Here is a 17,159-nt window from a genome sequence, read left to right on the forward strand (position 1 = left end):
AATTGTGTTTTTATTCTCCAAAGTCTTGCTTTTTCCACTGTACATCCATCAACCAAGACACTCAGAACTTTTGCTTCATTGAAATAGTTTTTCATTTACTTGCCTTTTGCTGAAATGTGCAACAAAGTCAAGAGAGGAGTGGGAAAACACCAGAAAGAAAGAAAGAAAGAAAAACAGATAAATGAAAAAGGGACGACAGGGCAAATCTAGAATTCAATATGCAGCTACAGTGACCCCGATAAGTATGCCACCAAGTAGTGGTCAGTCAGGAAAAGTCAAAACCGCAGCTGGTGCGATTTAATGAGTAGCCCATCATCAGTGGTAGTGACACACAATCCCCTGTGTGGGGGACTGGTTAAAAGGACACGCTAATTAGCAAGAAGTTTCCCCCAACACTTTTTCCTTTCTCCAAACCCATTTCAATTTGTCCCATTTTTTCCTCTTGCAGAATACAATAACGAGCCGAGCGGGACTGGAGCGTTGGCCGGCAGCTTCGATAAGTCGGTGCTGCAAATTTCCGACTGGCTGACTTGGGAACAAAACATGATCAAGATACAGAGCGTGCTCGTCGACGATGGCGATGCAGTGCGACTGGCCATCGAGAAGCAGGAGGTGCGCCGTATAAAAGACACCCATCCCAGTTCACACCCATATCCACTTTACTCACATATCTCCCATTTCTCCCCCTCTGTCCACAGAAAGTTCTGCGTGAATTGAAAATGAAAAAGCCGCAGCTCAACGAACTGGTTCACACGGCGGAAGTGCTCAAAGGCGACATAAAGCGGCAACAACTGCAGGAGAAAGGTGAGTCCTTCGAAAGGGTAGGGGGCTTTAAAAATATGGGGTTTTTTGGGGCAGCTATTAAGGTCTTGAATATATTTAGCCGATTTTTTGGTGGTATCTCTTTTAAGCATCAATATGAAGTAAAAGGTTATACTCATATTATAATACTTGGCAAAATATATCCTATATCTTTTGATTTCTGATTTCTTTAAGTCTCAAAACCTATCATTTATTCTTACTTCTCTCTGTAGAAACACAATCGTAACATCAAAGATATCTCTGAATTTTAATTAAATCGATTAGGCAGTTGATTAGTCTCATTTAATTTCCTCTCTGATTAAAAATAGGGCCAACAGTTCTTCATTCTGACCATCCGTAAGTGTATTTTCGAATGTCAATTAATTCTTGAACGAATTTCAGCAAATTGGCTCACATATGGAAATTTCATTAGGCCTTTTTAGCCGTCGTGTCTCTGCTGCCGAGGGGATTGCAGATTGCTGATGGCTGCGAAACACGGATCCATTTCCTTTTCCAAAGTCCCCCATCCTCGAAACCCCAGAAATCACTTCGGTGCAAACAAATTTCCGCCGGGCGAGACAAAATGCATGCATGGAGTGGGGGAAGGGGCAGTGAAAATGGAAAAGCGGGAAAAGGGGAAGCGAGACATATGAGTTTTGTAGTGAAAACAGCAACAGACACCAACGGATGGCCACTTAAAATTGCTAACTCAGTCAGGGGAATGTTTTTCTAGGGGTTCCAGTGGTGGGGAGGTGGCGATGTGGCGATGTGGTTAAGGGGGACTGTCAACATTTGCATAACGGGGCCGTGAACCTCGCTAGCCGGTTGGTTCCAATTCAAAAACTCCTCTTTAAATTGCCTGCCTTCAAAACAATGTCACACACACACAGTCGCATTGAAGTACCCACACAAAGACCAGGGAAATATGAAGACGGTGGACAAAAGAGAGAGTACCGCGTGCTTGTTAAACAAATGATTGCATACTTTCAGGTCGTGGTGAGTCCTGCAGTTTGACAGCCACTGAACTAAGAGCATTTCCTTGCGAAAATCGCTCTTCAGAGAGATTTTTCTCCCTATCTCTTCATTTTACTTGCCTTTTTCTCTGCTGAATTTTAATGTGGCAGGCGAGCAAGCGGCATGCAACATTTATGCCAGTTGACATTTAATTGACAAGCGAGGCAGCCGGCGGGGAAAATGGAAAAAGCATCCAGCCAGCAGCCATCCGGATGTTAACTGAAATATTTTTATGCTCTTTGGGATCGGGGCGGGATTTTCAGGGATGTGGAATGCTGAAAAGGCGGCTGATGAGTTGGGAATGGGGGTTGCCTGCACTGCTTGTTACACGTTATTATGATGTTTGGTTTGTCATAAACATTTGTAACTTGTCCGCCACGTTCTCTCATCTCCTGGCTATTTGTACGTGCATTTCAGCCTTATTTTCCCGGGTGTGTGTGTGTGGAAGAGGGGTATGGGTGGAGGGGTAGGCATTTGTTTGGGCCTTTTGTAATGGAGATTCCAACAGTTGCTTGCAGTAAGTTTTTTTTTCCTCGCTGTGTGCTGTGGAGTTGCACATACAGAGTTCCTTTGTTTGAATTTGGAAATTTAATATTTCGCCGGATTAAATTGGGAAAAATGTTAAGAAAAAACGTATAAAGATTTTGCTTCTGTTATTGCTAGAAAAGAAAAGTCTCTTCAATTGAAAGATTTCAAAGGAAATTCTGAAAAATGTTTTTAGCCAAGGTTTAAAGGTTTTGTTAAAGAATTTAAATACTTAACTTGACAATACTTAAAATTTTTTGACTACTCTTATAGTTCTTTTATTGATTTTTTATGGTTTTATTTAGTTATTAACGTAAGCATTAGTCTTTATGCTTTTATATTATTAAATATTTTTTTAACTTCTTAGTCGATATTAATTCAACTTAAAATGTTATATTGAAAAACACCTCACAAAAGGATAAATGTATTATTAATTTTATATATAAATTCTATAAATAGCTGCAGCTGGCAAAAATGGAGTATCTTACCATTTTTGAAGGTTTTGAGGACTCACCGGTCGCCATCAACTGTTGGCTCAAAGCCAAACCGAAAATATGACCATTACGGCGGCATTGTATTTCAATTTGCTCTTCAAAAACAGTTTAGGACTTCCAAGAAAAGCGGGTCATAGCCGGGCCTAGTTTATTATCTTTGAAAGGGGGTGGAGGAGTAGTGGGGAAATGAAGAAAAGAGCTCCAATTAATTACGTATTTTGTGGAGTGAAGCTTAATTAAACCATTATTCATTATCTCGTTGGCTGTTTGCCCTTCTCCCTTTCTGCCTTTCCAGCTGCACCTTATTTTCGCTTCTCCTGCCTCCTTTTTTGGGCCACAAGTCGCACAAACTTTTCGCCAACCCAAATGACCCCAAAGTCCTTATCATAAATAAAATGCCAACCCACACGGAGAGGGTGTAGGGCGGTGTGTGTGCGCTGAGGTTGGCTCGTAAATCTGTCTTTGACATGCAATTTCAGTGCAGCGGCTGTTGCTGCAACTTGGCCAACAACAGCCACAACAACCCGCCAACAGCAACAGCAACAACAACAACTCGCAGGGAGCATATTATCTGAAAGGACAACGCACTCAGTCGGCCAGGCACAGGCTCAGTGGCTTTCCACACAGCCCCAGCCCCCTTTTTGGCACCCAAATTGCCTTTAATTGCAGCCTTTCCCATGGCAAACGCCTTCAACTTTGCAGCCCAGCCACCACCCCCTTTTCTTGTGTTTTGGCGCAACACACGCCCGCTTCACGCCATTACACGCTTTAATAGGCCTTGCCCCCCTTTCACTCCCCCCTAAAAAGGCAGTACACCCCCTCCCACCCATTTGCAAAAAGCCCCTTCTTTATCTAAAGTTCGTCCTACCCCCAGTCGGGCGCTTTCTTTTCAATGGTTTGGCATAGCTTCCTGGCATGTGTCTGCGCTTTCAAGAAGTTCGTTGCTTTTGATACCCTACCTCAAAGTGGAAATTTCCTTCAGTCAACAGAGGGCGGTAGAAAGTATTGGTGATGACCAAATTATTAAATACTTTTAATACCAATATTGAATCCTTAAAGGGATAAACATATATTTCCAGGCTGAAATGCGATGAACATTTTTGGAAGTCCAAACAAAGCAAAAGCCAAATCAATAAATTATTTCATTCTCTAATATTAAGTGACAATTTATTCTGGCTTAATAATATTTAAACATTTTAATTAATATTTAGAAAAATGACTTATTTATTTAAGTTCTTCAGAATCCAAAAAAGATCATACATTTTTAAGGGTGTTAAATATTTAGGTGCTAACACCTTCAAAATCAAAGGATATATCTCTTTATTTTAATTTCAACCCAAGCGTAAATATCTTTAAATTTTATATTTAACATTTTAGAGCTCAATATATTAAACTAATTGTCACTTGAGTCTTTAATTTGAATCTAAAAATAGCTTTAATTTTTAAAGTCTTATTTGTATGTTCTCTTTTCATTTATAAACCTTTATATTCACAAGAGTCTAGTGACTAGACCTTTTCTTTCCCAATTAAATTTTTAAGTGTCACTATATAACTTCCTATCGATCGATTTTATATATTTTAGAATGCTTTTTTATTAGGTATCAGCGAGTCGCCATTTGCGTAACTTAACTATCCGCGTCTTGTTTCTTTTTTAATTACTCAAAAAAGTGAAGTGAAGCAGAGTCGAGTCTCTCCTATGGCTGCTTAACCTCAGACCTTTTATGACACAAAGGCACCCCATTTTGCCCACTGTGCCACGCCCCGCTCCCACCGTTCGTGGGATTTAAGTAAGCATTAAGTGAAATTATTGTCATGGTTGTTAGACTTTTAGCTTCGGCTTTTGAGCCCCCCTTTCAGACCGTGTAAGTTATTTTCGCTAAAATAGTTTAGCGCACGAGCAAAATTTTTTTGTGCAACGAAAATATGCGGAAAATTTGTCTAAACATTGCAGGTTATAGGTGCTTCTGGGAAAACTTTTAAAAAGTGTGTTCGGTTGCGTGTGTGTGTGCCTTGTGCGTGTTTGTGTCACCCAGAATGCCCTTGGGTGTCCTGGCATATCTTACCCAGACTTCTCTTGGGGCCAAGCCAAGTCGTGTGCTCCCCTTTCAGCTGCAGAAAAATTAAATTCCAGTTCTCGACTGCAAAAAAGGGCAGGACAAAGGATGCGAGTGGAGAAAAAGGTGCGGACCGTATGCACTCACTCATTACGCAAATTGTCCTGGGCCAACTCCACAGTCTGCGTGTCCTGTTCCCGGTCCCTCTGTCCTTTTAGTCTGTGTTTTTCTCTCTGGCCATCTCATATGACCGAAATGTCAGTCGTTAACAATTTTCGTTGTCTAATGAATTTTAATTAAATTCATTAAAAAGGTTGCACTTGTTGTCTCTCTGAGGACACAACAATGAAGTTGTGGCTTCTTCAGACACTGTCACGCCGCAAGATATTTACATTTACTTACATTTAAATAATTCATGAATATTTCGAGGGCTGTGTTTTTCAGGCTTTCACAAAACTTTCTTGTAAAATCCGAATGAAAGGTAACATTTTCAGAAAGCGAATAATAAAGAAGATTTAGTAATTCTCATTTGAGTTACTTTTTTATTTCTAAAAATGAATCCTTAATTCAATTTCATTCATTTTAAATAAGCTTGTAAAGATCAAGATTTTATTTTATTATTAAAATTAAACATAAACTCTAAATCATTAGAAAACATTTGAGATCTTAAGATCGTTGAAAATCCTGTTTGCATTCCACATATTTATGGTAATACCTTTAGAACTTATTCTGTTGAGTTGAGGTTCTGTTTATATATAAGAAAAAATACATAAGTACTGTATCCCATTTGAAGACTTAAAAACATTATTCATTTTACTAGAAATCATCTTAGGCTTATTTTGCATTCCAATGAGCTATGTTTTCTTAGAATGACGGTAACATCCTTCGAACTAATTATGAACTAGTTTTGTTGTCCAACAATCCCATAAATGGCTTTCTTATCATTCAACCGCCAACCAACATTTTTCTCTCATACTTTTCTTCAACTAATTAAGGCCAATGCACACCAAGCATTTTTCTCGACTGCGCAGCTCATAAAGGAAAATCTACATCTAAAGCCACAATAACATAAACATCAAATTCCATCAATGGCACAACGAACCGCTCAATCTCCTCGCCTGTCCTCTCGCTCTGCCCCGATATATCTTTCCCTTTCGTGCGGAAGGTGCTGCTGCAACCCTGTGCAAAAATAATCCTTATCAGTTGTCAAGGTTCAGAGACGTACGCACAACATGTGGCAGGAAGGTTGAATGTCTTCCGGCTAAATCGCATCGAAATGCGCATGTTCCCCACGGAACCCTAGCAAAACAAATGCCAGTAGATCTGGAGAGCGGCCAGAGAAATCTGACGGAATGCCGGTGAACTCAATAATACAGAGAACATTGGAGAAATGGGGAGAAAGTTTGGTTAAGAGAGTTGCACTGGGTGGTGGGTGCAAGCACTGGCAGAAAATCCAACCAGAGTTGAATTTTAAAGCTTTTAGAAAACTTTAATATATTTACAACAAAATTTTATCGGTGGCTTAAAACCTCTATTAAATCAAATCACTTTAGTTTTTTATTTTGCCTATAGAATATAATTTTAGGTGTCTAAAAGTATATTATGTATTATTACGAAAGAAAATATTCCTTTTACACTGCATACTTTTAGACACCTAACATGAAAATTTCAAAACCCTAGAGATTTGTGGTACCCCCAAATAAGTTGTACTTTAAAAACGGTGATTCTGTTTTTATTATTATTATTTTAATATTTTAAAATAATAAGATATTGTGATTTTTATTCAATTAATGATAAATAAATTCAGAATGTTCCAAATGATGAAAATAATATTGTTTCACATTTGAAATATTATAAATATTAGATACAAGATTTTAAATGGACACGTGGTTTACTACATCTTAAACTATAAATGTCAGTAGTTTTGGAGTCCTTTTCTCAGTGCACTAGGAGTAAACTTGCTTTGGGGTTGCTTTATCACCCCCAACCCCTCCCCACCCAGCGTCCCCCGGGACGCTCCCCTTTTTTGCCACTCACCTTTTGTTTACCCATTTGGGGGTTGCTGGTCGGCTGATTGCCGCTCTTTCTCTTGGAGAGCTCGACAAAAAGCAGTTCCGTGTTGAAATTACGCCGTGACTTTCGCTCTCTCTCTCCCTTACTCGGCTCTTTGTCCGCTTTTGGGGTCTGTAGTTCTACGAAAAGCCCGGCAGGACATTCGTTGGCTCTGACTGCGTACAAACGGTTGTGAAACTCCTCCATATCCACATCCAATTCCGACTAAATCCCGTAGAGCCATTCACGCTTTCTCCGCATTGTGCGCGTCGCGTAAAAGTATCCGGCAAATAAACCCCAAATAAAATCCAAAAAAATTGTAATTTAAATACGATATTATTTAACTCCACTAGAGAGTTAATTGAGTGTTTGTGTGGAAGTTTTTTTGGTGGGGCTAACTAGCCAAAAGCCAAGCAAAGTCAAACCACAAAACGGCATTTAAAGTTTTGTGTCTGCGGCGGCTTATTGCCCTGCCCTGCTCCCCTTTCTCTCTCTCGCTCCCTCATGCTGCCCGTCTCACTCTCTCTCCGCCGTATTTGTAAATCAATAAACGTGAGGGTGGCAAAAAGCCGCAAAATGTTGTTCAACAAAAAAGGAAAAACCGAGCAGTGGAAGATAAATAAATAGTAAAGAAAACAACGTAGATTTTTTAAGGCAAATATCGAAAATTTATGTTTCCTTGTGAAAACAAAGTAAATTATTCAGCATAATAATAAAAGAAACTCGATAAAGGCAATAAAAATGAAATAGATCCTAAAAATCATCAGCCCTATGCACATATAATTAATAGCATCAGTACTGTTTTATCTTTTAAAATTGAAATCCATAAATCCTCTTACAAATGTAATATTATGCATTGGGTTTAATCCAATAGATTACCTACAAGCTTCACACGTATTTCTACTCAAAATATATTCAAACAATAATTTATCCCGCTTAAACAAGTATAATCCGCAATGCTATAAAACGCTGATATAAATTACGAAGAGCTCTTTACAACCCCATAATAAATCCATTGAAATTAATTATAGAAAAATATGGAATTCCATTACAAATGAATAATCAAACAGGGCAAACAGAAAACCGTACATTTACGAAAATCGTGCTCAATTTGCATATAAATATTCAATAAACCAACTTCATGCGAAACAAAAAGCAGACTTGCAACAACACCAACTGGCTAAATAAAGTGGGCGTGTTTCTGATGGCTGTGGTTGTTGTTCCTGTCGTTGTTCCTGTTGTTGTTGCTCACATCATAGCGAGAAATGAATGTGTTTCAATAAATTACACGGAACGAAGCTGAAGAGCAGCGGAAAAAATTGTGAAGCATAACTTAAGGCGTGCGAGTGTGGATATACGTATATGTGTGCAGGAGTGTGCTCGAGTGTACGTGTGTGAGTGCGTCTAGGAATTCATTGGAGTCCACTCTATGCGAGGCGCAAAAACAGCAACGCTTGCGAAAAGAAACGAATGGAAAGCGTAGAAAAATAAAACAAGGAACTCAAATGGCAAAAAATCAACAAGAACTTCAACAACAACAAAAAAAACTAGTACAACAACCAGCGCAACAACTACACTCAAAGAAAATAGGATCTTAAATTATGATTGTTGGAACTTTTGTTCTTGGCGAGAAGTATTATTTCATAGACAACTCCAACCGCCACAACAATACTTTTCAACTACAACCATTTGCCAGATTCCACAATTCAAGCTATTTTATTCTATACCTTTCCAATGAAAATTCTTTTGAATGTTACTTCATTTTTGTTGTGCATTTGAAAATTCAAGCTAGGAACATCTAAAATTAACCACATCAACTAAAAGAGCTACTTCAACAACAACCACAATACTTTTCACCAACAACCATTTTGCCAAATCCCACAACTCAAGTTATTTGAATTCTATCCTTACCGAAGAGTATCCAATTAAATGTTATTAATTTGTTGTTGTGTATTGGAAAATTCAAGCTAGCAACAGCTAAATAAAATTTCAACCACAACAACTAAAAGAGCAACTTCAACAACAACCACAATACTTTTCACCAACAACCGTTTTGCTAAAACCCACAGCTCAAGTTATTGGAATTCTATCCTTACCGAAGAGTATCCAATTAAATGTTAGTTATTTTTTTGTTGTGCATTTGAAAATTCAAGCTAAGAACAGCTTAATACAAATTCAACCGCAACAACCAAAAGAGCAACTTTAACAACAGCCACAATATTCTTCACCAACAACCATTTTGCCGAAACCCACAACTCAAGTTATTTTGTTGTGTTTGAAAAACCAAGCTAGAACAGCTAAAAATTCAACCACAACAACTAAAAAAGAACTTCAACAAGAACCGCAATACTTTTCACCAACAACCGTTTTGCCAGAACCCACAACTCAAGTTATTTGACTTGATTGCATACTTTTAGGCGGAGCCGCGGTGTATTTCATTCGCCTGTATCGCCCGCATCTCATCGCAGAAAACGTGTATTGTGTAAAAATAGTTTATCTATCTACCCTGAACAGTTCTCCGCCCCATTTTTTCTCCAGCCACTCCTCCCCACCTTAAGCACTAAAGTTTCAGCGTATAGCATGCTTGCCGACTATTTATAAGCAAATTTTTCCAAGTCCCAACTGAAAACTTAAAATGAGAAATTGTCGAAATTCTCGTAGAGAATAAAGCCACTTGCTGAGGGGTAAATATGATTAATGATTGGATAGAGCCTAGAACAATAAATGTGTCAATCGAGTGGAAAAATTGCTCTCATTATTGAAGCCATTATTGTGTTATTGAATATTGTGTATTGAATTTATTGAGCCCTATTTGTGAGGGGCCGGCAAAAACGTATTTGTTATTGGGATAATCAAGTTGGTTGTCGGTCGAATGTGGAACATATTGTCGATAAGTGCTGGGGATTTGAGGAATTATACATACTTAATTCATGAGTTTTGTATGCAATTGATGAATACCAAGTTGGTGACATGGGCAAATCAAATAGCCATTAGTTCATAAACTTGAGATTAGATAGGCTAGGTATGTATTTTCTCCTTTACTTTATCGATTGACATTTATAAAGAATCATATTTTAATCAAAAAGGGTTCCTATAAATAGGTTTTAGCTTATAACTTGGAATCGCTGACATATTTTATTTACTTTCTGGACAAATCAGCAGATTGTCAGAACTTTAGACAATACTTTTCCATTACTTGTCATTTCACTGCCTGCTAGTCCGCTTTGCATAACTTTCTGCGAAGCCTCCAGCTAATTGAGTGCAATTGTGAGGCAGTCGAAAAATGGAGCAAGGAAACTTTCTCCAGCTGGTAGTGAAGTTTTAAATAATCAACTTTTGTCATAAATTAAATAGATCTGGCGACGGCTGCATAATCAAGAAGCCGACAGGCGCGGCCGTAAAAATTACAGCGAGAAAGCTATTAACTGTGAGTCAGTCGCTGGCGGAAGGAAGGAAGGACTCGGGGCCCAGGATCCTTTAGTTGCCAGGAGGGGTCGTCGGGATAATAGTTTTTAGTCCTTCTGCTGATGCTGCTGCAGTGACAGTTGAGCTGGGCTGGGTGTATGCAACAGTGGCACACGGACAACAATGGAATCACAAGTGGAAACTGAAATGCCCTGTAAGCCAAATGGCCAACGTCCCGACATTGTTGTCTGCACTTGTTTGCTGGTGTGCCAGCGTCTGTGTTTGTGTCTGTGGCAGAAGTTAAATGCACCTGCCACCAAGGAGGCGTCTGGAGGGGGCTTTCTGTGGCAGAATGAGCCACCTCCAGACGGGTCGGCATTTCGGGGGCCTGGGATCTGGGATCTGGGATCACAATAAAGCGCACTACTTGTCTGCGTTTTCGGTGTTGCAGGTGCCAAAAGTTAAATGCAGCAGCAGGACCGACTTGGTAGTGCGTGAAAACATAGCCAGTAGTTGCTCACTGATTTCGTATGCAGAACAAGCAGTCAAGACAGTCATACAGTAGATATCCTACAGTATCATACAGTAGATATCCGAAACCCTTACAATTGAGGGAAACCATCCAAGTATTATTTTTAATTTGTTTAAATTCATTAAATTACTTTTAAATATATAAATATATTAGTTGACTAAAAGAAGGCAATGATTGAATTCATTATACTTCTGAGCTTAAAATATACTGTTGCATACTTTAAGACACCTACAATTACATATAAAAGAGATTTCAAAACCCCTTGCGATTTGAGGGACATGTAAGTGTTCAATTGTTAGATATTTATTTGTACTTAGGGAATGCTTACCAAATTTGAATAGTCATACATAGTTCAATAAACATTTGAAATGTATATTTATAGTGGGTCCTATACAAATCACTAGGGTCTTGAAATCACTTTAATACTATTTTAGGTGACCAAAAGTGTGCAATAATATATTTTAGGAAGCAATGATTTAGGAAGCGACTATCCTTTATTCTTAGACTTACTTTGAGACACCTAATATGTCATTTAGAACCTAGTGATTTGCATGGCACCTTTCAAAATTATTATTTTTGGTCATTATTAATTTTCAAATTTACAATATATTTATTTCAAAGTCCAATTTAAGCACTTTAAGTTACACAATAGAACTCAAAATTAATATCCAAACTCTTCCCAAGTAATTATACCCGTTACTCGTAGAGTAAAAGGGTATACTAGATTCGTCGGAAAGTATGTAACAGGCAGAAGGAAGCGTTTCCGACCCCATAAAGGATATATATTCTTGATCAGGATCACTAGCCGAGTCGATCTAGCCATGTCCGTCTGTCCGTCTGTCCGTCTGTCTGTCCGTCCGGATGAACGCTGAGATCTTGGAAACTATAAGAGCTAGGCTATTGAGATTAGGCGTGCAGATTCCTGAGCTTCTTACGCAGCGCAAGTTTGTTTCAGCAGAGTGCCACGCCCACTCTAACGCCCACAAACCGCCCAAAACTAAGGCTCCTACAGTTTTCATGCTAGAATAAAAATTTTAACTAAAATGTATTGTCCTCATCAATACCTATCGATTGACCCAAAAAAAAGTTTGCCACGCCCACTTGAACGCCCACAAACCGCCCACAAACTTCAAAAAATCGGAAATATGAAAGCAGATATCTCGGAAAATATCAAAGATAGAGAAATGGGATTTCAGATTTAGATTCCGTAGGCTTGAGCGCAGCGCAAGTTTGTCACGCGAATATGCCACGCCCACTCTAACGCCCACAAACCGCCCAAGCCTGTGGCGCCCACAATATTCATGCTAGATAAAAAATTTTAACTGAAATGTATTGGTCTTGTCAATACCTATCGATTGATCCAAAAAAAACTTTGCCACGCCCACTCTAACGCCCACAACGCTTAAATCTGTCTACCGCCGGTAGGTGGCGCATTTCAACCTCGCTTTGCTGCATATCTCCATTTTCCTTTGGTCCTTTTAGCTGAGTAACGGGTATCTGATAGTCGAGGTACTCGACTATAGCGTTCTTCCTTGTTTTAAAAATAAGTTCCTGGCATAACTTATCATGAAAAGTGTTAAACTATAGTAACATTTATTTTTTAAGTTAGCGTTAGACGCCACAAATCTTTTTTATTTTTTAATTTATTCAATAAACTGTATGCGTATTAGCAAAATAGTGTTTCCCTTTAGTTAGTATCCACTGTACCGAGTGAATAAGACCGCAAAGCAGACAGCGCCAAAAAGTATGCAACGAGAAACAGCCGGCGCAGGGAAATGCGCAAAGTGTGGTGAAAACAAATGCGTGACTGTGTGTGCGTGTGCGGGGAGAGAGAAAGTTGCGAAGAAAGCACCAGAGAGAGAGTGAGCAAATCTAAGAGCATTTTTCGCACTCTTTCGTGTTTGTTTTGCTCTTTGGAGTATTTGCTCGTGGTCGGTGGTAGTGTTAAGTTTCCGGCACGTTTTATAAACAAACCCAAATCCGAAGGAGAGAGAAATGCAGAGAGAGAGAGAAAGGTGGAGCTTATGTTTACCATTAACATTCAACGATTTACCAATGTCAACAGTGCCGCTTTTTTATACACACTTTTTTTATACACTTACTCCGGCTCTAATTGAGTGGAGAGCCGCTGGCCAATCGAACCTTTCAAACGCACATAATGCGCGACGTGATAATGCAAATCTGGTGAAGTGTTAAAATCCTGGAAACCAAAAACAGCAACAGCAACAGCAACAAAAGCAAACAAAATAAAAATCCCCGGGAAAATCCTTTGAAACGCACAAAAGGCGGCTGCCTGAGTGGGGAGTGGAAATCGAAATGGCTGCCAAACCACCGCCCCCCATTCCGCCCACTTTGGGTGGCGATGATGCCGGTGCCCATGGACCAAAACTCGCACCTGAGATACCTCGCATCAACTCGGAACTGGCGGCCCAGGCGGCCCTCCGGGGTCAGCAGCTGCTGCGGAAGCAGGGGTCACAGGAGCAGCAGCATCACACGATGCATACGCTGCCGGCCCACAAGACTGGTGCCCCGCCCCCACTGCCGCCCACCCAGAGCCGTCCGGTTCCGGCCATCCCCGCTAGGGGCGCCAGCGATCGAGCGGCGCCACCGGAAATACCCCCCAAACGTCACAGTCTCAAGAGCATGCCCGATGGCCAGGCGATGGTGGTGCCCGGACTACCGCCGCCCATGAGGCAGCCACCGCCACTGCCCAGGAAACCGGCGTCCACACAAAACTCAGCTCAAAATTCAGCACAAAATTCCCCGCTGGCGGGCATGAAGTTCAAGGATAAACCACCGCCGCCACCCGAAAAGCACTCAACCCTCTCAGCCGAAGGAATGGCCGCCCGGCGGTGTTCGAACCCCTTCGAGATGCCCCCACCACCGCCGCCCCTGGTCCTCCAATCCGCCGTGGCTGCCCTCAGTGAGCAGAGCTCCAAGAATGGCCTCAATCCCGTGCCCTCGCCGGCGCCCACAAGAGCCAGTGAGGCCAAGAAGATCAATCAGCGCTCGATTGCCTCGCCCACGGAGGAGTTTGGTTCGGAGGATGCACTGCGAGGAATTGAGAGTGGCTTGCGCAACATGGAGCGAGCCATGCAAGAGCAAATGAATCTGAGGAATATGGAGGCAGCCGTTCAAAACAATTTTGATCTAAGCTTTAAGGCCAGTTTGGCTGCCGGATCTCGTCATTTGGGTGGAGGCTCTGTGAATCTCAGGACTGCCAACTACGAAAGGAACCTCTCCTTAGACGAGGGTAGAGCTGGGGACTCGCGACAATCCCTGGAGGAACTGAAACAACTGAGGGCCCAGGCCCAGCAGCAATCCCTGCACAACAACTCCTCCTCCTCGAGCTCCAATTCCCAGGTGGAGCAGTCCATGCGCTCCACCATAGAGCACCATATGCGCTCCCTGGATCGGAATTTGCCACTGGAATTGCAATACAGTCGCCATCGTTTTCAGAATAATTTAAATGCCGTGGCCGCTGCAGCAGCTGCAGGTGGAGGTGGTGGTGGTGGCGGAAATTCAGCCACCGGAAACGTGGTGGCCAACTCGGGCACTTCCGGCGCGCAACAGCCACCCATGCCGCTGAGCAGCGAGTTCCGCGAGCAGATCCGCCAGCAATTGCTGGGCAACATACCGCCACAGGTGGTCCACAATATGGGGCAGTCGCCGGGCTCGGCTGCCGCCGCCGCTTTGCTGCAACATCAGGCGCAGTCGAGGGCCGCCGCCGCCGCTGCTGCTGCGGCCGCTGCAGCCGCCGCCGCCCAAGTGGCCGCCGGAAGTGGGGCACTGTCGCGGGAGGAGCTGCGCATGCGCAGGAGGTCGTCGCACGACGAGACCCAGCTCACCCAGAACTCGAGCGGTGGCATTCAGGGTAAGGTCTCTCATAGGGATTTGTCCATCTTGTCTTTATCATTTGTAACAAAAATTGTATCAACAAAATGTGAACCTGTTATTTATAAAGATATCTGGGTCACCCTTTATAAAGGAATTATTGGTTTTATGAAAACCTACCTGAAAGTATTAATTAGTTTATATTTTGTTATTCAGGGCACTCAGGGCTATAATCGGTCATAGGAAAATTGTCATCTTGTCTTTTTATTTTCCTTAAAAGTCTGGATTAGGAAAAGCTCTACCAAATGTCAGTAAAATAAATATCTGGGTCATCCTCTATAAAGCAATTTATTCACTAGCTGAAATACATTTTTATTTTGTAACAAAAATATTTTATTAAGTTTAATTGCAATGATAAACAATTTTCAGATTTTTTAGAGGGTGCTCACGTGACCGCCAGTAAAATTGTATTTCTTTTAGAGAATCCATACTTTCATAAATGTTTCTGTTTGTATTTTCTTTCATATTTCGAAAAAATGTATAGATCTTAAGTTTTCTTACCTAGTTGCTGTTATGTAAAAAACAAAATAAAATAAAATAAACTGGTATTCAGAAAGTAATATTTATAATATTTTTAAAATATGCTTTGAGCAGAAAAGCGTACTCTTCTGTTTACCTAAATTGACTATGTTTCTGTTTAAAAATTACATCTGCATCTTAAGTTTAATATTTCTGTTTCTTCTTGATTTTCGACTTCGTAGAGCTGAAACAGTTTTCCCTAGCTCCGCACTGTTCAGCGGACTTAGATTATATGCGTTGCTGCCTGAAAGGTAACCACACCGTGGGCTAGATAGTGTGTTTGTGTTGTAACTTAACCCCAACCTGCCTCCTGCACAGGGCTCAAGCTTAACCCATAACAGCACACACACATATGAACCTGATCCAGCCGAGCTGACAAAGCAAATTGCTAACGAAAGTTGTTATTCCTACTAAATTGCATGGTTGGGCAATAAACCAAAGAGAAAGGCGATAAACTCTGGCTAATCTTTGTTTACCTATTGATATTTAATATGGTCTCACTTAACTTTAACCAACCTGATTCTGTGTGAAATAAATAAGTAATTCGTTTGATTATTCAACAGTGACCCGATTGCGTGAGCACTGGGATGAGACGTCGCAATGTGTCCTGCAGCGAGCTGCCCAACTTAAAAACATGCTGAGCGACTCACAGCGGTAGGTTTGCACCCCCTTTTAACACCCGAGCGACCACTTAACCCCCTGTCACCTTCTCAAATTAACCGCAGGTTCGAGGCCAAGCGCCTGGAGCTCGAGAAGTGGCTGGCCCGCATGGAGCAGAGGACCGAGCGAATGGGAACAATTGCCACGACAGCGGACATCCTGGAGGCCCAGCAGAAGGAGCAAAAGGTACGAGGGTCCTTAAGTCCTGACATTTCTTATATTAAAGTTATTTTTCGATTCCCTTTACAGTCCTTCCACGCGGAACTGCACCAGAACAAGCAACACTTTGATATCTTCAACGAGCTGACGCAGAAGCTAATTGCCGTCTATCCCAATGATGATACCACCAGGATCAAGAAAATGACGGAGGTTATTAATCAACGGTGAGATAAATTAATTGATATGTAATATAACAACGTTGCTTTAAGGAAACTATAATCTACACCCAGATAAAATGTCCTTCATTTTAATTAAAAGAACAATGGACTAACATTTGATAAACATGGCTCTACACGTCCTTAAAAATTTGCTTCCCATTTATTTTCAAGCTCTAAATGGACTTAAACTAGGTTTGAGTTCATATGGACTGCTACATGGCCTTAAACTTTTTTATACCATTTAGTTCTTAAAAAAAAAAGAAAAACGTCTAAGTGTAAAAGAATAGATTGCTGTATTAAAACTAAATAATCGACTATTGTTTGTTTTTGGCAATACAAAGTTTAAGGAACCTTAAAAAATATTTAAATGTATATAAATAAATAACTAACTATCTACCATTTTAGTTGAAGGTTATGAAAGAGATTATGATTTTTAGTAAAAATACATTAACATTAAAATGTTTTAAAAGTTATACTTAAGTTCTGATGTGCTTAAATTACATACAGTTTTTTTAGAATGTATTTTTAAAACATTTTTAAACTTATTTTCCAGCTATGCTAACTTAAACAACGGAGTCATCAATCGAGGCAAACAATTGCATGCGGCTGTGCATAGTCTTCAATCGTTTGATCGAGCCATGGATCAGGTATTTATTTAATATTAAATATAACTATGAATGGAAAATTCTAATCATATCATTTTCTCTCGACAGTTCCTTGCTTTTCTCTCGGAAACGGAAACACTTTGTGAAAACGCCGAGTCTGAAATAGAACGCAATCCATTAATGTTCAAGGTAAGTTGAAATTTTAATCTCTTCGCTGACTTGATCTT

At 40.6% G+C, this 17,159-nt stretch overlaps 1 protein-coding gene across 17 annotated transcripts in view; it reads left to right on the plus strand.

The window, feature by feature from the left end:
- LOC119559918 (dystrophin) overlaps positions 1–17,159 on the plus strand; it is a 151,390-nt gene that overhangs the window by 35,912 nt on the left and 98,319 nt on the right. For 11 of the 17 annotated variants that reach the window (XM_037873100.1, XM_037873111.1, XM_037873101.1 and 8 more), the window contains 8 exons: positions 449–612; positions 699–804; positions 15,473–15,541; positions 15,854–15,944; positions 16,016–16,136; positions 16,200–16,333; positions 16,881–16,974; positions 17,041–17,121. In XM_037873100.1, coding sequence (XP_037729028.1) covers positions 449–612; positions 699–804; positions 15,473–15,541; positions 15,854–15,944; positions 16,016–16,136; positions 16,200–16,333; positions 16,881–16,974; positions 17,041–17,121 — 860 coding nt within the window. Of the gene's footprint in view, positions 1–448; positions 613–698; positions 805–7,133; positions 7,260–12,942; positions 14,752–15,472; positions 15,542–15,853; positions 15,945–16,015; positions 16,137–16,199; positions 16,334–16,880; positions 16,975–17,040; positions 17,122–17,159 lie in introns of those variants that run through there. The other 6 variants (XM_037873102.1, XM_037873113.1, XM_037873108.1 and 3 more) reach the window with 2 other exon arrangements.

Source organism: Drosophila subpulchrella, unplaced genomic scaffold, assembly GCF_014743375.2.
Source record: "Drosophila subpulchrella strain 33 F10 #4 breed RU33 unplaced genomic scaffold, RU_Dsub_v1.1 Primary Assembly Seq354, whole genome shotgun sequence".
Taxonomy (NCBI): Eukaryota; Metazoa; Arthropoda; class Insecta; order Diptera; family Drosophilidae; genus Drosophila; species Drosophila subpulchrella.